This window comes from Monodelphis domestica, chromosome 4 (genome assembly GCF_027887165.1).
Source record: "Monodelphis domestica isolate mMonDom1 chromosome 4, mMonDom1.pri, whole genome shotgun sequence".
NCBI lineage: Eukaryota > Metazoa > Chordata > Mammalia > Didelphimorphia > Didelphidae > Monodelphis > Monodelphis domestica.
The window spans coordinates 189,937,679-189,964,109 of NC_077230.1; the positions used below are offsets into that span (position 1 = coordinate 189,937,679).

The 26,431-nt window shown below is 35.9% G+C and overlaps 1 protein-coding gene across 1 annotated transcript in view; it reads left to right on the top strand.

Annotated features, from left to right (window-relative positions):
* AGPS (alkylglycerone phosphate synthase) overlaps positions 1-26,431 on the top strand; it is a 190,921-nt gene that overhangs the window by 25,452 nt on the left and 139,038 nt on the right. The window contains exons 2-3 of the mRNA XM_007494427.3: positions 17,107-17,196; positions 25,435-25,525. Coding sequence (XP_007494489.2) covers positions 17,107-17,196; positions 25,435-25,525 — 181 coding nt within the window. The remainder of the gene's footprint in view (positions 1-17,106; positions 17,197-25,434; positions 25,526-26,431) is intronic.

Here is a 26,431-nt window from a genome sequence, read left to right on the forward strand (position 1 = left end):
CTCATTTCTGTCAATCAGTTGTGACATGACTCATTTGTGCTCACTATCCTAGTTGATCTCTAATTTTTCAATATCATTTCTGAAGTGAACAGAAAACTCCAAATATCTACCAGGAACAGAGTAGGATTTATCACTTCTCTTGTTCTGGACAGGAAACTTCTATTAATGTAACCTTTGATTGCATTAGCTTCTATGGCTGCCTTGTCAGATTGTTGACTCCTTTATTTTGAACTTATTGCCCACTTAAGTTTCTGAGGTCCTCTTCATATTAGTGTTTTTTTTTTTTCTATAAGATTATATTTTCCCAGAACCAACTAATGGCATTAGACAGAGTACACATGTATAGCTAGGTAGTGGTATGATAGGAATATGATTCAATATGTGGCACAGATACTGGTGCTCTATCCACTCTGCTACTTACCTGCCCCCATTGTTAGGAAGTGGGTGGTGGTGGGGGAAGAAAACAAACTCTTGTAACAAGTATACCTATTAAGCAAAACAAATTCCATGAGATTAGAAGGGGACTAAAGTGATATGGCCAGGGATTGAATCAGACTTTTAGAGCTGGAAGGAATGTTAGAGCTAATTAAACCAACCCACTTACTGAATTTTTATATTTGATTGGACTATTAATTTAATTGGTGTGGGATGCTTGTAGAAGGGAACTTTGCTATTTTGCACACTCCTACTTTCTCTGCAATTGAGACAATTGCCTGGGATACTGAGAAATGCTCAGGATTCCTAGTCAATATATGGCAAGAAGCTGGAACCCTTATTTTCCTGACTTCAAATCAAGTTTTTTTCTCAGCTATACCATGGTGCCTCTTCAACTCTCTCATTTTATAGGTAGTGCAGCTCTTTCAGGTCCAAGACAAGAAGCCCAAGTTTCCAGGTCAAATTTGGATATGTTGCAAACCAGAGTTGGGTTCTAATGGGTAAGCTTAAGTAATAAGTCCACAGAGATAGTATTTTTGGCTGACATCTATATTTATTAATATTTATATACTTTACAAAGTTCTTTACATGTCATTTTATTTGAGCCTCACAAAACATTTTGAAGTAAGTTTTCCAAGTTTTATTCCCATTTTATAGATAGGAATTTGAGCCAGAGATGGCAGTCAATCAACAAACACTTGGTAAATGTTTGAGAAGCAGGTTCTTGTCCTAAAGGAGTTTCCACTTAATTGGAAGAGACTGTTGGAATACATATATTCAAAGTGATGTTGGTGGAGAGAATACTGGGGGTCAGGAGGAGATTGGGAAAGATTTCAGATGGCACATGAACAAAGTTTCTAAGGAAATTAAGAAGTACAAGAGGAAGAAATACATCCCTGGAATGGGGGACAACCAGCACAGAGATTGGAAATGGAGGAACATTGAGAAGATTAGTTTAATTGCATATAGAGTATGTAATTTATAACGCACAAAAGGTAAGTTGGGCCAGGTTGCAATGCTCTTTAAATGGCAAACTACAATTTATATTTGCTCCTAAAACTAATAGGGAGCCCTGGGATTTATTGAATAGGTTCACCCAATTGCTGGGGGGTTAGAGGTTTTGATTTGAACTTTGGTATATCTGACTCCAACTCTAGTACTTTATTTACTATGCTATGCTGCTTTTCAAGAGAAATTTAGAGAAATCATAGTTGAACAAGTTGATCATACTGTAGTGAAAAGTATGAGTCAGTCAGTTGGCCCTGACAACACTCCTGTGAATACAGGCATCTTTTAATATCTTTGTGCCTAACGTCATCATTCAATTGAAGCAGTTCTCTTCAAAGTTACCAGTTGCCATAACTAGTGGTCTTTTCTTAAACCTCATCATTCTGTATCTTTCTGCAGTCTTTGACACTGTCATTTACTTTCTTCTCTTTGATAACTTTTCAGGTTTTCATGACACTGTTCTTCCTGTGTCTCCCCCTGCCTCTTTGGCCATTCCTTTGTAGTCTCCAGGTCTGAATCTTCATCCAGATGATATCTGCTGATGTCCTCCAGGACTCTGAGCCCTCTTTTCTACCTTCATACTATTTTGCTTTGGGCAGTGAGAAAATTATCTTTCTAGAGTTCAGATCTGGCCTCAGACATTTACTAGTTATGTGGGCAAGTCACTTAATCTTTTTTTGCCTTAGTTTCCTTATCTGTAAAATGAACTGGAGAAGGAAATGGCAAACCACTCCATTATCTCTTGAGAGTGGTCACAAAGAGTCAGACATGACTGAAAAATGACTAAACAGTGACTATTTTGCTTTGTAATCTCATCAATTCCCATGGTTTCATTTCTCATCTTTATGAAGTTTATTTCCAGATCTATGTATTTAGCTCTAACATCTCATTTGAAATCTAGTCTTTTTATTTGACCTTTAGTCTGCCTTTCCAACTCTATTGGATATTGAACTGGATGTCCCATAAATATATTAACCTCAACATATCTAAAATGAAATTCATCTTTTCACCCTAAGCCTTCCTCTCTTCCTAACTTCCCAATTATGGTGGAAGACACCACTGTCCTCCCAGTTACCCTAGCTCCTAACCTATATGTCACTCATAATACCTTACTCCCTCGCCCCTCATCAAATTACTTGTCAAATCCTGTATTTTAGGGTGTTCCCTGTTAATTCCAGGATGAAAAATGAAAATGCTCTGGCTTTTAAAGTCCTCCATAATCTGTCAGCTTTTTACCTTTTTAGTATTAAATTTTCTTCTCCATGTACTCTTTGATTCGGTGACATTGGCCTTCTTGCTATTCTTTGCACAAGGTGCTCCATCTCAGCTTTGGACATTTTCACTGGTTGTCCCTTATGCTTGGAATTCTCTTCCTCTTCATCTCTGCTTCCTGTTTTCCCAGGCTTTCTTCACATTTCAGTTGAAGTCTCACCTTTTGCAAAAAGCCTTCTTTAATCAGTCTGAATCTTAATATCTTCCCTTTATTGTATATTTCTAATTTAACCTGTCTATATCTTGTTCGAACATAGTTGTTTGCATATTTTCTCCCTCTTTAAACTGTGAGTTCCTTGAGAGCAGAGATATTTGTTGCCCATTTTTATATTGCTGCTGTGCTTAGCATAGTGCCTGGCACATAATTGCTGTTGATTTGATTTTGTCTTTCTTCTTATTTTTAAAATACTAACAAGCTCAGGTTAGACCCACAAAGATTTCTCACTTCAATTTTGGCTGTGACTCAAAATAGTTGTTATTATTCACCTAAGCAAGCATTTGAAAGCACCTACTGTGTGTACAGACATTGGGTATGATGAACAGCTTGCCCTCATGGAGCTTACCTGGGAATATGGCAATACACAAATAATTTTAATAGAAAATATTTGTATACTCTTAAGTATACTATGTGGTCCTTGATTCTGGGTAGTAGACATATCAACCTTGAAAGGAGATCAGGTCAGGTTTACTGGAGGATATGACATTTAAGTTGACAAGATAAGAATGGGAATTTACTTATAACAGATGTAGAGTATTGTGGAGGGGAGCCAGGCATAGGAAACAGCTGAACAAAGTTGAGAAGATATAGGGCATTTATGTTATATTCTTTGAAATAACATAATTTTCCCCTTCATAGTTAGCTTAATGAACAATGTATCCTTTATTATAGTTTAGAGAAACTTTGTGTCTGTGCCTTTCCCAGAATCTCTACTCAAAACTTAGAATTTTAGAATGTTCATTTAAGGAAGGATGTTAGAAATCATTTAATCCAGGTACTTGTAGCCCTTGTGTCCTGGACTCCTTTTCAATATAGGAAAACCTATGGACTCCCCAGAATGATATTTTTAAATATATAAAATTAAATGAATAGGTGTTACAAAGGAAATCAGTTATATTGAAATAGACTTCAAAGTAGTGTTGACAGTAAATAATATTTTAAGATCTCTGCAACATTTGTAATGTGATATGAAATATCCGTGATTTCTTTTGATGACTAAATCACAAGTACTGCTGATACTATTCTGGTTTCTTGCCTACATCATAATTGAAGGAGCTGCTAAATTTCAGTTAGAGGTTAATGAAAAAGAACATAATTTTTTCTCCCATTTCAAGTAAATGGATCCTTTGGGAGGCAGCTAGGTTGCACAATAGATAGTGTTGGGCCTGGAATTATTATTTTTAAACCCTTACTTTCTGTCTTAGAATCACTAGTGTGTATTGGTTGTAAGGCAGAAGAACAGTAAGGTCTAGGCAATGTGGGTTAAGTGACTTGCCCAGGGTCACACAGCTTAGGGAGTATGTGAGTTCAGATTTGAACCTAGGACCTCCTGTCTCTAGGCCTAGCTCTCAATCCACTGAGCCACCCAGCTGCCCCCTGGGCCTGGAATTATGAAGACCTGAGTTCAAATCCAGCTTCAGACAGTTATTAGCTCTGTGATCTGGGTTAGGGTCACTTAAAATTTCCCCATTTGTAAAATGGAGATAATAATAATACCTATCCCATAGGGTTGTTGTGAGGATCTCATGAGATAATGTATGTAAAACAACTTGCAAACTTTAAATTGCTTTTTAAATACTTGGTATTATTATTTCCTTTAATCTATATATGGGTATCTATGTATCTCAAGTTAAGAACTTTTGAATTAATTGTCATTTCATAGATGCAAGGTTCAGTTTTTAGTTCAGTTTTTAGTGACTTACTTGCTCAGGATTTATAGGGCTGTGTAGTGAATTATCTTTATATAGAATTGGTTGCATAAAGAGTTGCTTTTCAAGAGAGGGCCACCTTTTTCTTTTTAATCTCTTGAAGGGCAATTTACAAGGGCAATTGTAACAGTGAATAAAGAACTGACCTCAAAGCCAGGAACCACCTGGATTTAAATCCTGCTTCTGCCATATATTGAGCAATATACCCCAAACAAGTCATGTAACCTCCCAGAAAAACTCTAGAAAATATGTTGCAGAGAAGGTGACCTATGTGAATAGAGACAATTTCTACTTTGGGTGGAAGTTGGAGCACAAAAGACAACACGGGAAGTTACTATTAGAGGTCTAATCTCTTTCCCTGTTTTATTTGATAGTGTTGAGGATGAGTGTGGGGTTTGGGGATAGAAGTAGATGCACACTTAGTGTTTCCTATTGAATATGAGTAAATATCCAGGTTCTTATTTTTAGAGTACCTTCCCCATCCATGGCATCCCAAAGGATAGCTAGAATGCCAACATTTAAAACATCATAGTGCAGTGTTGCACACCAGTGTGAAGATGAAGCTATTTTTTCCTTTTTTTGGTTTGTTTGTTTTCTATGCCTGCTCATCTGTTCAGTTCCAGATCAGATCTGGTATACTTAGCTAGAGTTATAGCCATAAAGGGACCCTTCCTCCTCCATCTTCCTTGCTATTGCTCTCTTTCTTTTTCTTCTTTCTGAGTGGGAAATGACTCTCCAACCCCAGTCCACACACCTATAAGAGGGAACCCAGAATCCTGCTATATTTTAGCTCCCTGCCATATTCCCTTAAACTTCTCCAGCTCTCTCCTACCTTCTCTACTTTTGCTGAGATGACACAGTTACTCACAGTGATGAACAACTAGTTACCAACTACAGTTCTTCCTGAGCAGGGTAAAAATTGTGGAACACTTGCCACTATACCTTAAGGTTCACCAGGCCTTGGCATATACTCTGTTATTATATCCTCTAGCTACAATTTGCTCTGCCATGATGTCTTTTATTTCTTAAACACTCCCTGTGCAGCATTGCTGCTCTCTTTGCCTGCCAATGAATGCACTATCTACCTGGGTCTTGCCATTCATCTTGCTGCTGCATCCATATGATCACTGTGCTTTTCCACTCTTTCTGTAACCAAATTCTCCTCTAAGTATTGTCTGATTATCAATTAGAATTTAAGCTCTCTAAGAGTAAGGATTTTGAATCAGTCATTAAACATTTGTTAAACATCCATGTTTCAAGCCCTGGGCTAAGCACTATGGCTATAAAGATAGGACCTGAATCTTTTCTCAGGATGCTCAAGGGAAGAGGCAACATGCATAAACAACTATGTAAAAGTATACTATATATAGTATAAAATGGAGATTGTCAACAAAGAGAAAACATTAGAATTAAGGGGAATTAGGAAAGCATGAGAATGGGGGAAAATTCAGTTGAAACAGTTCCAAACTGACTTATTTTAAAAAATTGATGCAAAAAAGGTGGGGAAGGGATGGATGGATAGCATTGACACTGGATTTCACAAAGAAGGAAAGGAAACAAGGAAAGCAAAAGCTAAGTATCAAAAAACTCAAAGGAAAGTCAGGAGGCAGAATATGCCAGGCCCATCAAACCATCACCACCATCTCCCATTAGATTCTAATGGACACAGCCCATGACTGAACTTGATGCCTTTCATTCCATCAGACTTATTTCCAGGCAGTTTCAAAAGTCGTGATTGAGGGGGAAAATAATTTTAGTAATGAGGCCCACCTTCCTTATCACCAGCAACAAAAACCATCAACAGGCCAATAAGCAAAAAAGCCTTGGGAGTGGCAGTATCCCAAAGACCAGTGATGGTGAACTTTTTAAGAGACTGAGTGCTCAAACTGCAACCCTCATGCTGCATGTGATCCCCTGCTCCACCCCTTATTCCAGAGAGGGGAGGAAGCACTCCCATTGGGCTGCTGGGCAGAGTGAGAAATGTCCTCAGGCATGCATGGAGAGGGGGAAGGGAACATCTCCCTCCTACTTGCTCTGGAATGCATGCCATAGGTTCACCAATATAACCATATACCATCATTCTTGCTTGCAGCCCAATCTTTATAGCCATCAATTGGGGAATCTACTTTTTGGGAAGAAAAGGCTAGTTGTCCCCACCAGGTTCTGACCAGTTGTCACATAGAGGGCAGGAAAGACAACCTATCTGAGGCAGGAAGGCACCAACTACTATCACTTTCACAGCTATTTCCTCTTAGTCCTCAATAGTGACAGCCTAGGACCCTGAACCCAAGAATTACAAGAATAGTGTCATAAAATAATGACAGTAGTAGACAGTAGACAATAGAATGACTATTGTCTTTGTGCATTATCATCTATTGATGTACCCTCATGTGGCTTTGGAGTCCAAAGGCTGAGGCGCACAGTTTGTGGCACGTGGGGCTTGGGACGCCAGTTGTTACGGGAGGTGCGGTTGTGGCCAGGTGTCGGCGTTCACACACAGCGGCAAGATGTCGACGTCGCTCATCTTCAAAGGTGGTGGCGGCATGGTGAATGTGGGTTCGCCAGCTGCTTCTGTCAGAGGCAGCGAGTTCTAGTTGCTTTGGTGTGATGCCAGCCCACTTCAAGTTGGACTTTAGCTGATCCTTGAATCTTTTCTTTGGTCGGCCTTGTTTCCTGAGTCCAGCTGACAGTTCACCATAGAATACCTGTCTTGGTATTCGCTGTGGGTCCATGCGGATGACGTGTCCAGACCATCTTAGCTGGGTGTTGAGGACCATGACTTCGATGCTGGTGGAGTTGGCTCTGTCGAGGACTTCCTGATTGGTGATTCGGTCCTGCCATCGGATCCTCATGATTGACCGGAGGGAGCGTTGGTGGAATTGCTCCAGCTGTTTCATGTGCTTCCGGTACAGTGTCCATGTCTCACAACCATACAGGAGCGAGCTGAGGACCACTGTTGTACACTTTGAGCTTCGTCACAGTGCTTACACCGCTGTGTTGGAGGACTTTGGAGCGCAGCCGCATATAAATGACATTAAATGACATTATAAAAGAGAAATTAACATTTTCTTTATTAAACCCTGAAGACTGATAGTTTTCCATCTGACTTGCAGTTGAAACCTTCTGTATGTGTTGCCTCCCACATACCTGTGCTCTTAGGAAGCAAGCACTATCTTTTCTGTTTGTAGCCCCATTTATAGGGTGCTTTGTACTTAGAAAATACGTAATTCATTCATTCAAAGTAGTTGGGGGAAAAAAAGTTAACTGATTCACATTAGATTGTAAGCTTCTTTGTACTTCCTTCATTATTACATTGCCTGATACATAGTAAGCACTTAATCATACTTGTAGACTATTAACTGACTACTTACCTAGTGTTGTAGGAGAAATGTGGCAGCCCAAGGCAACAAATACCATCCAAGTTCATTTGTAAAATCTTATGAGGAAGGACAGATAAAGATTATGATATTTAAGTATCACCTCATAAATTAGCAAGGAATGGGGGAAAACTTTAAAGAAAGCTTGATGAGAAATCCAAATAATTGTATGATGGTTCTTTTCTGTAACTTAAAAAACATAATTTAAAACTTGTGGCATTGCAATATATTAATTTTATAAATTTTATAAGCCATTAAAGCATTTGCAAAAACTCCACACTAACATTTTATAGTTCTTTAAGGTTTGCAGAATGCTTCAGATATTTATAAAAAATACTTATTTTTAAATTACAAAAAGATAAAATGCTTTTGATATAGAAAACACCATTAATTTTTTTTAAAAGGACAATAATATACAGAAAAATCTACTCAGAAATGAAAAAAACTGACAGATTACTAAACTCAGTAGGTACTTTAGTAGCTAATTAATGAGAGGATATGAATATAAGTTGATAAGATGCATTTGAGTGAATGGACTGGGAATGTGAATCATTGGAGGAATGTTGACATTGATAAGATCATAGATCCTATTGTAAACCTTTTAAATAGAGCTTAGTCATTAATTTTCACAAGGATTTTAATAAGGAGACATGGTTTTGATGGGGCCAAACAGGTCATAGACCAAGTTTATTGTGGTGACTAGAAACAAATTATTTGATAGCAAACTGTGAAAGGGTAGTTGTGAGGTTTTTATATTGAACTCTATTCATTAAAAATTTTATTAGACAATTTGAGGTACCACTCTTCCCTGGAACATGAATAGATTTTTCTCTTCCCTCTTTATATAAAAGTATACAATGAATGACTTGGTTGAATCATAAAATTATGTTTATTAAAATGTAAGCTTCAGAGTATTTTTTCTTATTTCTTTTTCTTTTTGTCACCAGAAATTAGCATAATATCTCACATGGTAGGTGTTTAATAACTGTTTATTCATTTTATTCACATTATTATATTCATATTATTATATTTTGAATTGCAGACTTAGATGGTTGCAGATTGACTAAAAGTTATTGTTGTTTTTTTTTTGCTACAAATGGAGCTATGATGTGCTAACCTTTAAAGAAGGTTTAACTTGCTCAGTTTATGAGAATATGACAAAATCTCAAAGAAAGAAAATGTTAATATTGTATTGAAGTAAAACAAAGAAATTATATTTTGAGAGTTTGAAAATATATACATATATAAAAATAAAACTTCTAGTGTTATATACCTATATAAACACTCATTTTTAGAAATTCTCTATGGAAAACACCCTTCCCCCCCTGAATTCTGCCATGTGTCTTATTTATCAGTACTTTTAAGACTATATTTGTATAATCTTAATAAATTTTTTAGTATCAAAAAGTTTATTCAAGTTGAGGCAAAATATTTAAACCATTTCCCCATGTTATTTACTTTTGATTTTACATTTTTCAAAACATAGACCAATATTTTTTTCTCATCTTATTGAATATGGAAGATTCTAGATCAGGAATGGAGCAAGAGAAGGATCAGAGTCAATACACCAACGTATTTCTATACCAACTACCTGAGAATTGTCAGCATCTGAAAATATTTTTTAAAACCTAGTTCTAAAAATTTTGTTTGTATTATAATCTAGGAAAATGCAATAACTTGAAATTTATTTACTCTGAACTTTTGGTTTTAAATCTTCTGGATTTGAGGGTCATGGGGAGATGTATTAACTAATTACAAAGCTCTACATATTTTTTAAACCTTTCCCATTTTCTTTTATTCTTCTTTGTTCGCTTATATTATCATAAACTTTGTTTTTCTTCCCACAACAATCTTTCTGTTGAAAATATTTTAGAAAGAATTTTGGAGGCTAAAAAGGATGTGGCATATATGAATTGCTCATCTTGAATTTTTTTTTAAAGAAACATTTTATTTAAGGAAGTCAGAGCACTTTAAATGATTTTTAGAGTTGTATTGTTATTGGCCTAAGGCTGTCTTATATATTTTGAAAGATCATCTAGTTTAACAGTCAGCCTTTATTAATGAACAGATAGCGATAGTTATTGATTCTGAAACACCTCCATATAATCTCTCCAATCAGGAAAACTCTGTGTGTGTGCATTTATAATATTTCTTGCTATCCACTTATGTTTACTTCCTAACAGATAGAGGGAACAGCAAGTTAATAGTTACTTTTATTTCATTTATTTATTTATTTACTCATTTATTTATTCACTTATTTATTCATTCATTTATTTATTCATTCATTTGTTTATTTATTCACTCATCCACTCATTCATTCATTCATTCACTTATTTATTCATTCATTCATTCATTCATTCATTCATTTTTTGAAGACCTTGCCTTCTGTCTTGGAATCAATACTGTATATTGGTTCCAAGGCAGAAGAATTGTAAGGGTTAGGCAATGGGGATCAAGTGACTTGCCCAGGATCACACAGGTAGGAAGTGGCTGAGGTCAGATTTGAATCTAGGACCTCCTGTCTCTAGGCCTGACTCTCAATCCACTGAGCCACCCAGCTGCCCCCAATAGTTATTTTTAATATGGTTAAAAATACCAATTTACCTTTTTTTCCAGAATAAATCTCAAATTGTTTGACTTACTTTGTTGTTCAGTTGTTAAAGTGATGTCTGACTCCATTACCCCATTAGGGTTTTCTTGGCAAAGATATTAGAGTAGTTTTTGCAAATGAGGAATTTGAGGCAAACTGTGTTAAGTGACCTGCGTAGGATCACACAGCTAATAAGTATCTGAAGCTGGATTTGAAATCAGAAAGACTCCTGATTCTAAGCCCAGTGCTTTATCCACTATACTACCTAGCTGCCCCTCTTTTTCAAGTAGTTTAGGTCTTTTAAGTCATAAAAACAATATTAATTTGAAAGATTACTTATTTTTAGAGTTCTGGCATGCTATACAATATATTGGCTTAATTTAAATTGTTACTGAATAAAGAGAATTAGAACTAGTATATAAGCTTAGATTTCTTTTTTGTAAAATAAGAATAATAGTACGTGTAATTTTTGAAATGTTATTTATGAAAGAAATAATTAAAGCTGAACAAATACAATTTGGAATGAATGCCAAAGTCTCATTTCCTTTTCATTTATTGGAATTACTGGAAATTCTCATTAAAGTGTTTTTTAAAAATTTGATTTTGGGGGGCAGCTGGGTAGCTCAGTGGATTGAGAGCTAGCCCTAGAGATGGGAGGTCCTAGGTTCAAATGTGGCCTCAGACACTTCCCAGCTGTGTGACCCTGGGCAAGTCACTTGACCCCCATTGCCTAGCCCTTACCACTCTTCTGCCTTGGAGCCAATACACAGTATTGAATCCAAGACGGAAGGTAAGGGTTTAAAAAAAAATTGATTTTGATTATCTATGACAGTCTAATTTATTTTTCCCCATTATTTGGTGAGATAGACTCAAAGTCTTCATTTAAATCCCCAAAATTGTTATATATTTAAAATTAATCTTAATGTCTTATTTTACATAATCATTATTCACTAACCTTATTAGATTTGTTTAACTTGGTGTAAAGCTAAATTTTTTCTAACTTAAAAAGATAATATAAAGTATCCAAATTCATTAATAATAAATTTCATTTATGTGGGGCAGTTAGGCAGCAGTGGATAGTCTGCCAGGCTTGGAGTCAGGAAGTTCTGAGTTCAAATACTAGCTATGTTATCCAGGCCAAGTTACTGAAAGGAAGGAATGAAGGAATTTCGGGAAAATGCAAATTGGCAGAGTGAAGATACAGGAGTTGGATGGATTGCAGAAGACAGAATGTGGGGAAGGGACTTTTAGAATTCTGAGAGTAACTCTCAGCCTGAAGTGGGGAGTGAGGAAGCAGTGAGAGTTCACAGCTTCTGGACTTGGCTCTCCCTCTGATCCAGCTTGTGATCCTTGCTAATCTCTGTTGAGATCCCAGCCAGCAAGTTCCTTATTCAAGTGACAGCTGCTGAATTCCTAAGAAGAGAAAACTCCATCTTGACTGAGTTGATCTGCTAAGTTACCTCTGTAGGCTCAGCATTCACTATTTGGTGACTGGATCAGATCAGTCCTTTCACCTGACTCCTGATCCAGCAACTAGATCTGCAACCTCACCAAAGACTATTTTGGATGGGCTCAGAGTAGGCCAGTTAGACAGGAGGATTGGGAAAATTAGAGAGGGAGAGAATAGTTCCACCAGTGTTGGAGGATGAAGAGACCAATAATAGATAGACTTTTATTAGCCTAGGGAATTCCCTAGCCCTCCATTCCTTACCCAATCCTAGTTATTACCTTTAATAAACCTGTTGTTAAGATCAAGAAGTCAGATTTGCGTTTCTCAGAGCTTCAGGCCTGAGGGTAGCCATCTTGCCCTTGGAACAGGGAGAAGCAGCTACAACAAACTGCTACATTACCAACCTTATTTAAGGGTCAGTCTATAATCTTTCATGTGAAAATCAGCAAAGCCCACAGAAATAGCCAAAATAAGAATGAAAATAGTAATAATAAGTTACTTAACTGTTTGCCTCAGTTTCCTTGTCTATAAGAAATGAGCTGGAGAAGTAAATGGCAAACCACTGCAATATCTTTGCTAAGAAACCCCTCAAAAGAGGTTACCATGAGTTGATGTGAATCTTAAAAATTCTCACTCTACCTTAGAACATTTTTGGTTAAGGCTGCTATCCCCTTATTTTTCAATGAAGGGACTTTAGTCAGGAATGTAGGTGGGAACTCTAATATTACTCCACCCATACTTAGGAATACTTTAGGGGAAGATAAAGTAGTAAACTCTTGATTGAACAATGAAAAGTCCCCAACCCATACTTAAAGTGAAGCAAGAACCCTTAAGCTAGGTCTATTTTTAGATCTAATACAAAGGGGTGCTAAGTACCTATGAAGATCAAATTAATCAGGCAACTTGCAAAGGACAAGATTAGTCAACTCAGGTGTGAATTAAGAATGGTCTGCCCTTTGGAAACTGTCTACTGTGATTGGTAGATGTGAAAATTTAGGGGAGGTGACATAGGAGAAAATTCTCTTTTAAAAGATGTCAGAAAGGCCTCTGAGGTTAAATTCAGCTTTGGAGCTGAATTGGAGGCTGGTCCCTCTCTCTGTGGCTGAACTTAGTTCAGCTTCCTTAGCTAAACTGGAGGGTCTCTCTGAACACTAGAACTTGCTTCGGACAATCTTGTGGTGAGTGATTAAAGACTGACTAGTCTCTCTCTTAAAGCTCAGGCCTAGGCCATGTTGACCTAGGCCCTTCATCTATATTTCTCTTATTCTCTCTCCTTTTTCTTAATTCCTTAATTTGTATTAATTAAAATCTCCATAAAACCCAGCTGACTTGGGTATTTCATATTTGGGATTTTTCCCATGGCGACCACTTTATTTTTAATATAAAATCAAGACACTAAAATTTATCTTTACAGTTTTGGCATTTCAAAGTCTTGAAACCATATTTTCGCTGTCACAGTTTAAGGCAACCACTCTTTTGTCTGTAACATTGGACAGGACTGAAAACAACTAACCAATAACAACATTTACATAGTACTTCATAACAACTGTGTAAGGCAGTTAATTCTTTGGAAATATCAGTGATGGAGTCCCACTTAAAATTATGTTAATATAGACTAATAAAATTATTAAGAAGTATAAATAAGTAGTCCAAGAAACACTCTGTGGAATATAAACCAGTTATCAGGACCATCATGGTAATAAAATGAAGTTTGCACTTTGAGGGGGGAAAAGAATATTGTGTGTCCTTAACACAGTTACTCTTAAGCTTTTCAGTAAAGAATTGGTTACTATTGGATAAAGAAATGAAGACTGTAGTAATTGGTATTATATTCTGGTGGGAGAATACTGCCACCGTGTGTCCATATGTTGCCATTTTTTGTCACCATTTTCTTTGTTAAATAGTTACCCTGCAGTTAGGATGGTTGGTGTAGATTGAAAACTAGAACCCAAATGTTCTGTCAGCCTATTTTCTGACCAACTATGTTTAAATAGTTTGTTATCCTATTTGTCTTTTTCCTCTGAAAGTCAGATATAGAAGATCAAATGAGATCGAGGATACTAAAGACCTCTGAACCATTTTAGTAGGATTTTTTGAAAAGGAAGCACTGTGGTTTAATTGAGGGTTTTTGTTGTTCAGTTTATAATCAGATTCCTTTTTAGAGCAGTAGCCTGGTGTAATGGGAAGGACATTGTATTGAAATTAGGGATGAGACTTAGAATTACTACCATTTAGCTGTGTGGCATTGGGCGAATTTGCCTCTGGGCCTTATTTTTCTCACTGGTCACTTGAAAGAGTTGAATTCTCCAAAGCAATTAAGAAAATTGTGATTTTAAAAAAATGGCTAAAAATCTACATTGACCTAGAGATTCCATTGTTAGAAATGTACTCCAAGGATTATCAAATATATTTTTCAATACCCACCCCGTTTTTTCTTTGTAGTAACAGAGTTAGATGCAATTGGGGAATAATAAACAAATTGTAGTACATAAATATAATTACTGTAAGAATTGATGAATTGAAGAATTCATGGAAGTATGGGAAGACATTCAGATTAATGCAGGATGAGATAAACAAATTCAGAAAAATACATAAAACTTGTAATGCAAAAATAAAATACTGAAAAGAAACTGAATAATGTATAATTTAAATTATCATCCTTGGCTCCTGAGAAGAGTTAAGAAAATTCACCTCCCTCTTTGCTGAGTAGTGCTGGGGGAGACTGTGAAATAATGCCTTGTTAAGCTTGTTAAAGTGATGGTTCAACTGCTTTATTTTGTTGAATTACTTTTTTTCTTCCCTACAAAGGATGGCTTGCTGGGAATGGGAGAAAGGATGGATGCATTTGGAAATTAAGAAAATGCAAAAGCAAAATATGCTACAACATTTTAAAAAAGAAAGGATTGGGTTAGGTGATTTCTAAGGTCCTTCCTGTCTATGTGACATTTCCCTTATATAAAAACCTGCTAATATACTCTCTTTGGGCATACAAGGAATCTTTCTGATGTGTGCCAAATGTATTCTTTTACATTTCATTTTACCTTGAAACTTTGGTATGTGTAGAGGGAAAAAAAAACTCAATGAAACAAAACCAACTACCATAAGAATTTGATCATAGTTTTTTATTTAAATGCTTATCTACTTTCCTTGGAATTGCCCAAAGGCGCTAATAAAATAGACTGTGGGCTCATTGGTTTTTTGGTTTGTGTTTGTATTTGTGTTTTTGTTTGTTTTATCGATTTCCATGACTAAACATTTCTTTACCTAGTCATGACTACCATGTTGGTGATGAACCTTCATATTTAATTAGAGCCAAGGATAACAATATAATCTTGTTTTTTATCTCTCCGGTATTGTCATAGTTTACCTTCTCTCTTCCCTCATGACTGTCCTTCATAAAACTACCCAAACTCAGATTTGATTATGACCTTCCTTGACTCATTAAACTCCAGTGACTTCCTAGTACTTCTTTTTTTTTAAACTCATACCTTCCATCTTGGAATCAATACTGTGTATTGGTTCCAAGGCAGAAGAGTGGTAAGGGCTAGCCAATGGGGGTCAAATGACTTGGCCAGGGTTACACAGCTAGGAAGTGGCTGAGGCCAGATTTGAACCTAGGACCTCTCGTCTCTAGACCTGGCTCTCAATCTACTGAGCCACCCATCTGCCTCCCTCCCTAGTACTTCTAAATAAAATATAAACTCCTAATTGGCATATAAAGCCCTGTGTAAACTGGCTCCCTTACTCTTCTTCAGGTGCAGCCCTCTATACCTTTTTACTGTTTTTGCCACATGCCTAAATTATGTTCTCTTTTTACATCTCTTAGGATCTCTGCCATGATCTCTGGCTTTACTCTAAGGCTTCTTTTTAAGTACCTTTCCACATGAAACCTTTCTTGATTTCCTATCCCCTATTAATATTTTTCCTCAGAATTATATTTTATCTATTTTGTTTTTTACCTATGTATGTACTTATTGGTTGCCTCAGTTGGATTATAAGCTCCAGGTGCAAGGACTTTTGATTTTGATTTTGTTTTCTAAGGGGCCTAGCATTGGGCCAGATGAGTATTTGGCACTTAATACATATTTTTTGATTAATTGAATAAAGAGAATTTGAAGTCCTTCAGTACAGAGGGTAAACCCTCTATGGCTGTTAAGGAAAGCACTAATAATATTATCTCCAATCATGTAGAAATCTTGGACACATAGGTTTATCTTCCTAGGTTTCAAGTTTATCCTCTGTAAAATGTAGTAATTAGATTATGTCAGAGATCAGCTAATTATGGCCCAGTGGAAAACCAGCTACTGGATTTGGCCCTGGGGCTATATTTTATCTATCCTTAGACTAGATGTTCTCTAAAAAGTCTCCTTTTAGCTGTAAATCCTATGGTTGATTTAGTGGGCTATTCACTATATATGAAGTAAATTATTAAGAGCAAAATAATTGATAAATACTATTAATAAGGAGTTCTCTGATGTATATTTCATTTTACTTAAACTAATATTTTTCTCTTTAAAATATATTTTATTTCCATAAACATTTATCAGTTATATGTAAAAACATTAAAATTTTTTTGAATTCCAAATTCTCTTATTTCCTACCTCTCTCCTCACTTGATAGTGATTATACATATTTCCATATTAGCCATATCACCAAAAAAAGTACACACAAAAATACTTAAGAAAAAAAGAGTTTAAAAAGTATGCTTCAATCTGTACTCAGAGTTCACCAGTAGTATCTCTGGATGTAGATGACATTTTTCATTATGAGTTCTTTGAAATTATCTTGAATCATTTACCTTGATCAAAGTAGCTAAGTCTTTCACAGTTGATCATTTTTGGAATATTACTGTTACTGTATATAGTGTTCTCCTGGTTCTGCTCACTTCCCTTTGTGTTAACTATTATGAGTCTTTTAAGGAAACTAATGTTTTCCTTAGTAAATATAATAATTCTTTTTACATCCTCATGAAAACAAGTCAAGACTTTTGTTCTCATTGGGGCTGTGTAACTGGGGTCTCATTTATATATTTTCTTTTTTTCAACTAGGCAAGAACTTATGAAATGGAACGGATGGGGATATAATGATTCCAAGTTCATCTTTAATAAGAAGGGCCAAATTGAATTGACTGGGAAAAGGTAAGATTCATTTTTTTTAAAAGAAATATGTATTTGTATACGAGAATGTAGTGTAACCTGAATATTTTGTGTGCCATTAATCTAATATTTGTATGCATTTAGGGAGGAAAGAATTATTCAATATTAAAAATATTTATTGAGTGTCTATAAAATACAAAGCATTATGTCGACTCTAGGGCTACAAAGACAAAAATGAAAACTAATCCCTGCCCTTAAGGAACTTATACTTTACTGAGAAATTATGAAGAAACGTAAATCTGAAGCCATTTGGTTTTCACAATGTTTTTAGGGTAGAATAGGGTCATCATTCCCCTGTTCATCCACAGTAGGAATTAATTTTCCTTAAAGACAGCAAAGCTAATCTTGGAACTTGATTGGCCTATGCTTCCCTTGATACAATTTTATGGTCACTTAAGTGGCATTAAAAAACTATCTCATCCATATGGTGTTGGGATCCCTCAACTTGGTGGATTTCTGTAGCCTATACTTTGTTCTGTTAACCTTCTGGGTTTTCACATGGAGACAGGGAGGCTTCATTCACAGAAGCCTAGTTCATCTTTGTTATGTCTTTGCTGTGTTAAAGGGTAAAATAAAATTCCTTTTGTTAACACCTATAAGATTTGTAGGCTTTCACTTAGTCTTGACATTAAACCTGAACCAAAAGAGAGTATTGGTGTCAGGCTTGACTCTAAGATAAGGTATAAAGGTTTTTGTGACCAATTTTAAAGGATAAATGTATTTTATCGTTACTTAATGAGACAGTATTCATTAGTGTTTAACTTTAAGAAGGTGAGAGAGTACATTACATTAGGTAATTGTGATATAATTTCTGCCATCTCTAGGCAAGAGAATTCTTTCCTTTTAAATCCCAAATTTCCTTAGATCAAAAGAAGGTATTAATGTGGGAGGTGACAGGGAAAAAACTCAACTAAAAAATACATATGCTAATACATGAAAAATTCTGGAAGCTGAAAAACATATGAGTTAACTGGAGAACTTGGTAGAATAGTACTTGATGGGATATAGTAGTGATAGGCTCATCAATATATATTTTCCACTATATGTGAGGGCTAAAGATGTATTCATTTTTGTTTAGTCATTTCAGTCCTGACTCTGTGACCCCATTGGGTTTTCTCTGCAAAGATACTACTAGAGTAGTTTGCCATTTCCTTATCCAGCTTATTTTATAGATGAGGAAACTGAGGCAAAGAGTTACATGACTTGCCCAGAGTTACACAGTGTCTAAGGTCATATTTGAACCAGGTCCTTCTGACTCCAGGCCATTTGATGCTCTATCCATTGTGCTACTAGCAGCCACTACATAAAGTTTTAAAGAACCAATGAAAGATTTGTGGTTGAGTAAAATATGACTTAAATGCCTCTATGGTCTCATTAGCTCTCTATTAGTATAGATCATATCCTATCCATGTTTTCTTGTACTTTGTAATTTTTACATATTAATTTATATAAATCTTCTATAGAATTGATGTAAGATTCTGAAGTCCCTCCCTCATTTCTTTTATATTTTGTGGATACCAGTGTAGTTTTTGGATTTTTTTTTTAAAGCATACATTAACCTCCTCTTATATGCCAGGCATAGTGCTTGCTAAGTGCTGTTTGGATAACTCATTTGATCCTTAGAACAACTCTGGGAGGTAGGTGGAATTAATTATCCTCATTTTACAATTGAAGAAACTAAGGCAGGAGGTGAAGTGACTTGCCCAGGGTCAGACATTTAAGTAAGGGTCTGAGGCCAAATTTGAATTCAGGTCTTCTTGACTTCAGGTGCAGTACTGTATCTATCATGCCATTAGCTATTTCTATTAACCTTGTTCTTGTTATATGACTGTCCTGCCTCCATTTTTATTTAAACTGCAGTTAATAATGTCTTTTGTGCCACATTTTGCATTAAGTTTTGCCTTAATATTCTGTATTTTTCTATTATGCCACTGGGTCACATAATTTTGATTCTTTTGAGACTGTGACCTGTGACAAGGAAATCACTTTAAAAGACTGATATATATTAATTTAAGGTCGCCAAGGAATTCAGCTATGTAATTCCTAAATGAAAACTCAAGTCAGCAGTCAACCTTTTATGGAGTTTAATTACAAACAGGATGAAGAAAGGTATTAGAGATAGAGAGAGAGAGGGAGAGAGAAAGGGGAGAGAAGGGAATAGGGCTTAAATACCCCTTCTGTTTAGGCTGGGCCAAAAGGCCCAAGCCCTTAGATAGCTGGGGCAAAGAAAAGAGATCAGTCCCTATTACTCACGTGACCAAAATGGAGAAAGTCTCAGGGGCCTCCACCTCCAGCTTCCTTTAGAGCCAACCCTCAAAGCACCACCTCTCAGACCAAAAACCTCTCCAACCAACCCCCCCTAGTCCTCAGACCCTGCTATCTTTAAGGAAACCATCCAAGTTCCCTCCCCTCAGTTCTCACATCTACCAATCACTGTCCATGTCTTCCCTGTGCCAATGGTGGCTCTAGCTTAACCCAAGACCACCCAGAGGTCTGTGGCTTTGCACATGTCTGTTGAAGGTCATATTCTCAAATAATTAAATCTTGATCCTTTGCTACAGCCCTTCCTAAATCCTGTTACCCTGAGTAGGGTAGAGATTGGAATAATTAAATTTTGATCTATGCTGTAGCCCTTCCTAAATCCTGTTAGGACTGAGTAGGGTGGAGATTGTAATTTCCAAGACCTGGTTCTGTCATTCCAAGTATCTCTCTTGTATCAGTTCTAAAATCAATCATGACTCAAAGAAATTCCTGTTCTATGCTTAAGCATAGGTCAAAGCCCTTTCCATTGTTCAGCAAAAGGTGTCTGTCCTAAAGTAATCTTAAGAAGGGAGGAGGAGGAACCTCCCATGCCAATGGGGTTCACATTCCAATAGAGTTCCCACTATCAATAGGAAATTTTTCAAGTATGAATTTTCCCAATGGTGAAATTTCCAACATTTATAAGTCTAAGAAATTTTAAGGTTACAGACCAAAATATTCATTGCTGTGGGGGGTGGGGAAATGGATGTGGGAGTGTGGGTTTGGTGTGTGTATATATGTGCATATACATATATTCATTCCTACATCTTGATGACATATACTATCTAAAAAATGAGTTTTTTATTGGGGAGCATTTTGGTATTATTGAAAGCACTGCATCATTCCTCAATCTATTTGGAATGTATGTTCAGGATGAATAGGGTAATGTCTCTTTCATTTTCTCTCTTTCATGTGTGTACAACCTTCCCTCTCCCATACATCCACTACACATTTTTCTCCTTCCATATTATATAAGCATCTTGAAGGCTGTTTAATTTTTGTCTTTGTATTCCTAGCACATAGTACAGTTCCTGTCATTATATATAATAGATGCATAATAAATGCTTATTATTTGCTTGATTGATTAGATTCCTTAATCTGGGCAAAATGTATTTTTCATCCATTTGGTTTTTCCTGTGTGTATTGCTAAGTTAATCTGTTTTGAATGACATTGTACTTTGCTGAGCAGGCCCTATAATGCTCTGAGGCTTACTGGCCCCAATTTTTTTTTTCAAATGAGCATCTCAGGACCATTTTTGTATACAACATAGTATCTCTTTTGTTTGAATTTTATGATTGTGTTCTTTGGAGATATTGATAATATTGCTGTTGAAAACACAAGAAAGGAACATGGAATATTTATTGGGGAAGAGGATAAACCATTTATAGTACAAGAATATAGTATATATGAGGAATATGAAATTATGTAGAAACTTAAAGTTATGGTTTGTTTTTTTTTTTTAACTCCCAACTTGGCCATATATCCTTCTGACTTTAGACAAGTCATGTAACCTTTCTGGTTATACCTACAAAATTAAAGAGTTGAATTAAGATGACTGAGATCTCCTCCCTTCTAATAATCTTGTCAACTGATGCAGAGCAAAACAGAACCAGAAAAGTTTACATGATGACCACAGTAATATAAGGAAAACAGCAATGAATGTCTTCAGAATTTTGATCATAGCAATATATCAAGATTAAAGGACTAAGTAAACTGATGGTATGACATGCCTTGGCAGAGAGTTAGTATGCATATATAAGGAGCAGAATTAATAATATATTTTTAGACATGACCAATTTTTCCATTGTTTTGTTTGTTTGTTTGTTTTTTTACTCTTGTGGTATGTGGGAGCATTTTCTGTGTTGATGGTGGTACTGGTGACAAGTGATAAGGTTAAAAAGAATCACTTAAATGTTTTAGAGTTTAGCTTTTATAAACTTTTATATAATAAAATACAATTTTTGTTACTTGACATGGAGAAATGCCACATTCCATTGTTTTGTTTGTTTGTAAATAAAACATGACTCAGAAGAGCAAAATGCAGTTTCAAAGATTCATCCATTTCTAGGCTTTTCTTATAAATGTTAAAAACATTCCTTGACAATTTTATTCAGCAATTCTCTTGTGTATTAAGTAATACATAAAGTAAGGAGACATGCTTGCCAGACAAATTCCCTCTATCATGGACTATGTCAGTCATCTAGCCAGCATTAAATTTATATGTGCCAAGCAGCAAGTGTTGGAGATATAGGATAAAAAGAGATGATTCTTTCCCTTAAAGATCTTATAATCTAGTGATGAAAGACAACACACAAAAGAAAGCTGAAAAGTGGGAATAAGATAGGGAGAGAAGGTAGTTGGCACAGTAAAGGCTAGTCCAAGAAGTGCAGCAGGTGAGAAATGAAGCTTTGGGTGTTCTGTTAGACTTCTTTAAATGGGAGCTTTGGAAAGTTTGTTGCTCTGCTCTTCAGTCAAAAGGGGCAGAGAGTGCTGTAAGGTCCTGAAGAGATATGAATATCAAAGCCTTTACAGTTTCACAGGATGATGAGTTTAGTGGGGAAGAAGTTTCCTGGGTGTCCAAGGTGGTAGGACCCAAGTCTAAGGAATACAGCTGGTAGGAAATGGTGGGTATATCCTTTCTTTATACAGTCCAAAAGAGGAAATTTCACATTTGGTAAATAACAAGTGTATGTTGTAATTTGAGGACATTTAACTTTTTTTCTGACAAGAACTAACCTTTTCTCTTTCTTAATTCTCGTGAGGGTATATGATAGGTCTTGTGTTAACTGGTGGCTAATAGTATTAGTTAGTGATTGATCAGTTGGTAGACTGGCTGCCAGTTTTGCTCACCTACCAGAGAAAGATAAGTCACTTCAAGCCATAGAGAGGAAGATGTGATGGCAGAAAGCATCTTAGAGATGGATTGTGGAAATCTTTGTTAGGTCAAGGGTTAGGTAAACCCTTGTAATAGATCATCAATTAGGATAATTAAAACTGTGATATAAGTTTTAATGAATACATTAAAAAAAAGCTCTACTTTGGATACCACCCTCTTTCTTCCTATCAGGTTTTTAGCTCTGGAACCCTTCTTACTTTGATAAGCATTTAAGTATTGTAGTGGACTTGAAAGTCATGATGACCCAACTTCATTCTTACTTTAGATACTTATTGGCTATTTATCTCTGTGCAAATTACTTAACTTCTGCCTGCCTTAGTTTCCTTATTCTGTAAAATGGGAATTTTACATCTATCTCCCAGGGTTTGTGTGAAGTTCAAATGAAATTGTATATACATACATGCACACAGATAATTCTGGCAGTATTTAAATTTGCATTAAGCAAATTCAACTTTGTTTTATAAAGAATTCTGAATGAAATACTCTTTCTAAAAACCACTTCTATTAACTTTACAGTACTGTGCTCTTTTTTCCCCTGCTCCTGCCCCTTTGCTCAATGGTCTATAGCCTCCCCACCTCTCCACCAAAAAAACCAAAAAGCAAACGAACAAAAAAACCTCTTAAAAAAATCTTCAAGAAGAATGTAATCAGTGGAGAGACCACCACTGCTGCTGGCATCAGATAGGGGCTTAACTTGAGAACTGTGGGCTGAAGAGAAGAGATTTTTGTCCCATTCCACCTCCCTGCTTCACCCACCTGCTCCCTTGTCTCTCCCTGCTTGTCTGTCTACACCTTGTTCTTCCTCTTGCTTCTCTGTCCCTGGCCCTTACATGTCCTTGAACGATGTGCTAGCCTCCTTTCTCCTGTTCTCCCTCCCTTTCCCAAGTCCATGGGCAAATTTGTATTATGTAAAAATTGTTTTAAGTAGGGGTCTTTGTAATAGTTCACATATGTAAATCGAATATATACACAAATATACATATTATCATATGATAATAGTATAACATAATATACAATGTTAACATATTATTAATATATTTATTATGTAAGTGATTATTATTATAATATAGGCAATTATGATGATGATGATAATTTTGTTTTTTGGTTTTACCTTGCTTGGTTCCAGGCCTCCACAGGACTACCAGAACTAACTATGTTTCTATACTTGAGTCATCATATCTCCTTCTCTATTAGAAAACTGGACTCTACTCTGGGAACAACTCTTGAGCTTGATGGGCTAGACATGGCCTTATCTTGCTTGGTTTCAAGCCCCCACAGCACTTCCTAGACATTATTAATCATGACATTGTATACATATTTCTAATCATCCCCCTCACCCCACCCCATTCAGCTGCCCTTTATGTGTTGGCTTTCCCTCATTGAAATGTAAGCTTCTTGAGGGCATAGACTATCTAGCATGTTTTTATTTTTTACCTCCCACTATTTAACAGTGTCTGGCACATAGTAAACATTTAATAAATAATGAATTAATAAATATATGTGAATTTTCTAGATAACTGAAGCTTATCCTTTAAATATCAACACTTTTATTTCCCACCTTTTTAAGTGAAAATTTTTCTAAAATTTTTGGAATCTACTTTTCCCTTTCCCCTTAGCCTTCTCTTTGTTCTCTTGGAAATTTTATTTATTCCCATAGCAATTATCACCTCTTTGCAGGTAACTTCTAAATCCATTCATCTAGTTCCCTTTCCTTCTATGAGTTCTAGGCCTATATTTCTATCTGTTTGCTGAACATCTCTGCCCAGAGATTTCAGCACCTCAAACTTAATGTGTTCAGAACTAAACTCATATTAAGGGCAATAGCAACAATGAAATAAAAAAAAAATCCTGTCCTTTCTAGTTTCCACATTTTTGTGGAAACCTTCCTAATTACTTAGGCTTCAAATCTTAGAGTCTTGTCTTTCTTTTTCTTTCATATAGATAAAAGGCTGATAGAGATCATAGACCACTGAGTCCAACTTCCTTGTTTTACTGATGAGAAAACTGAGATACAGAGAGTTTGAGAGACTTTCCCAGGGTCCCAGCTAATAAGTGTCTAAGGCAGGATTTGGATCCAGGTCTTCCTGGAACTCTTATTTACTAAACTATTGCATTACCTTGTCAATTCTTTCTTTATAATATCTCCATTTCATCTTCTCTTTCCCACTCCTACTGTATCATCCTAGTTTAGTTCCTTTTTATTGTCTGGTCAGTTAAGTACCCAGAGTCTCTTCTTGCCCTCATTCTCCTTTCTTCTTCAGTTCACCCTTTTCCACATTTGCCAAAATGAGCTTTCTAATAAATGGGTATTTCATTGAAGAATCAGGAGTCTTAAATTTTTTTTATTGCTTCTGCAATTAAATACAAATCAGCCTGGCATTTAATGGCTGCACAATTATTCACCCCACTTTTCTGGTATAATTTACTTCTCCTTTCATGTACTTTGTGTTTCCAATCAAATTAGACTACAGACTGATTCCCTACTTCTCCCCATTCCATTTGATATTCTGATCTTTTTTTCATTCATTCAATTAACCTGGAATGTATGCCTTGTTTCATCTGTTTATTGAAATCATTCTATTCTTTCAAGGCCTAAATTAGATATTACCTTTTCCAGGAAGCTTTCCTGATTACCCTCTTCCCTTTTTCCTCCCCTCCAGCTGAAAAAGCAAACTTTTCCTCCTCTTACAAGGAAGCACAGCATAGTAGGATAAACAAGACATGGGTTCACATTGCACCTTTTAAAAAAACTTTTTATATATCATCCCAGACAAATCAGAATCTCACAGTGACTTAGGCAACCCTGTAAGCCTGTAAGTTTCAGAACTGTTGCCATTCTGCAATGATATAAAGAGTTCTTTAAAAAAAATTACAGATTCTAGTAACATTGACTTTAATATCTTATTTATTTTATGGTCCTCTGCATTGGTATTTTGTTTTTAAGTCAAGCTATTTCTTTGAAGTATGTTAAAGTCTTTCTAAGAAATGTTAAGAATGTAATTTTGCCTCCCCTGTATTCCAGGTACCCTCTTAGTGGCATGCCTTTGCCAACTTTTAAGGAATGGTTACAGAATGTCCTTGGAATAAGTTTGGAGCACAGAACTACCTCTAAAGTAAGTAAATAACTAGTGAGTGATTTTTTTTTTAATCAAGTACCTATTTTGATTCTGTTTGGTCTAACTTTATTAACTATCTCTTAAATAAATTTTATGGCTACTTAAAGTATTATAAACACATGTTTCAGTTGTTGTTTTTTTTAAAGTCCATTAAGATATTGCCTGTGTTAGGTTGCATGTAGAATCATAGAATGTTATAGCTGGAAGGTAACTTAGAGATGCTCTAATCCAGCTCCTTCATTTTGCAGATGAGGAAGCTGAGTCCCAGAGGGACTGAGTAACACACAGCTAGCTAGTAAGTTGTGGAGCCCTCCTTCAGCTGTAATCTTTTATTAGGTAGTCCATGATCTAGGTTATATTCTATTTTAAAAGTTCAATTTGTGGCCACTATCTCCATTCTACTTTAACTACCTACCAGTTTCTTAGACATACCTACAGTTTGATATTTCTAGATTTTTTGAGTTCTGAAACTGTCTGAAATTGACCAATTTTTCCTTCTACCACCTTTTCTGTTTTCTTATGCTTTTTGAATATATTGTCTCTTTTCATTACTGGGTTAATGAATGGTACCAAAGAAAATAATGAAACCAATCAATCAATTAAGCACCTACTATGTTCAGATTAAGTGCTATATAAAGACTAGTTACTATTACTCCTCTTTCTCTTCCTCTTATCGCTACTCTTACTGCTGTCATTGCTGTTGCTGTTGCTGTTGCTACTACAACTACTGCTTCTACTAGGGACTGTCAATACAAAGACAGAAAGGAAAAGGTCTTTCATTCCAAGAGGATTACATTTTGTTGAGGGAGACAAAATACAGATATAAACATATACAGAATACATATGAAATCAATATAAGATAGTTTAGAGAATTAAGGTACTAGCAATTGGAAGGGAATCAGG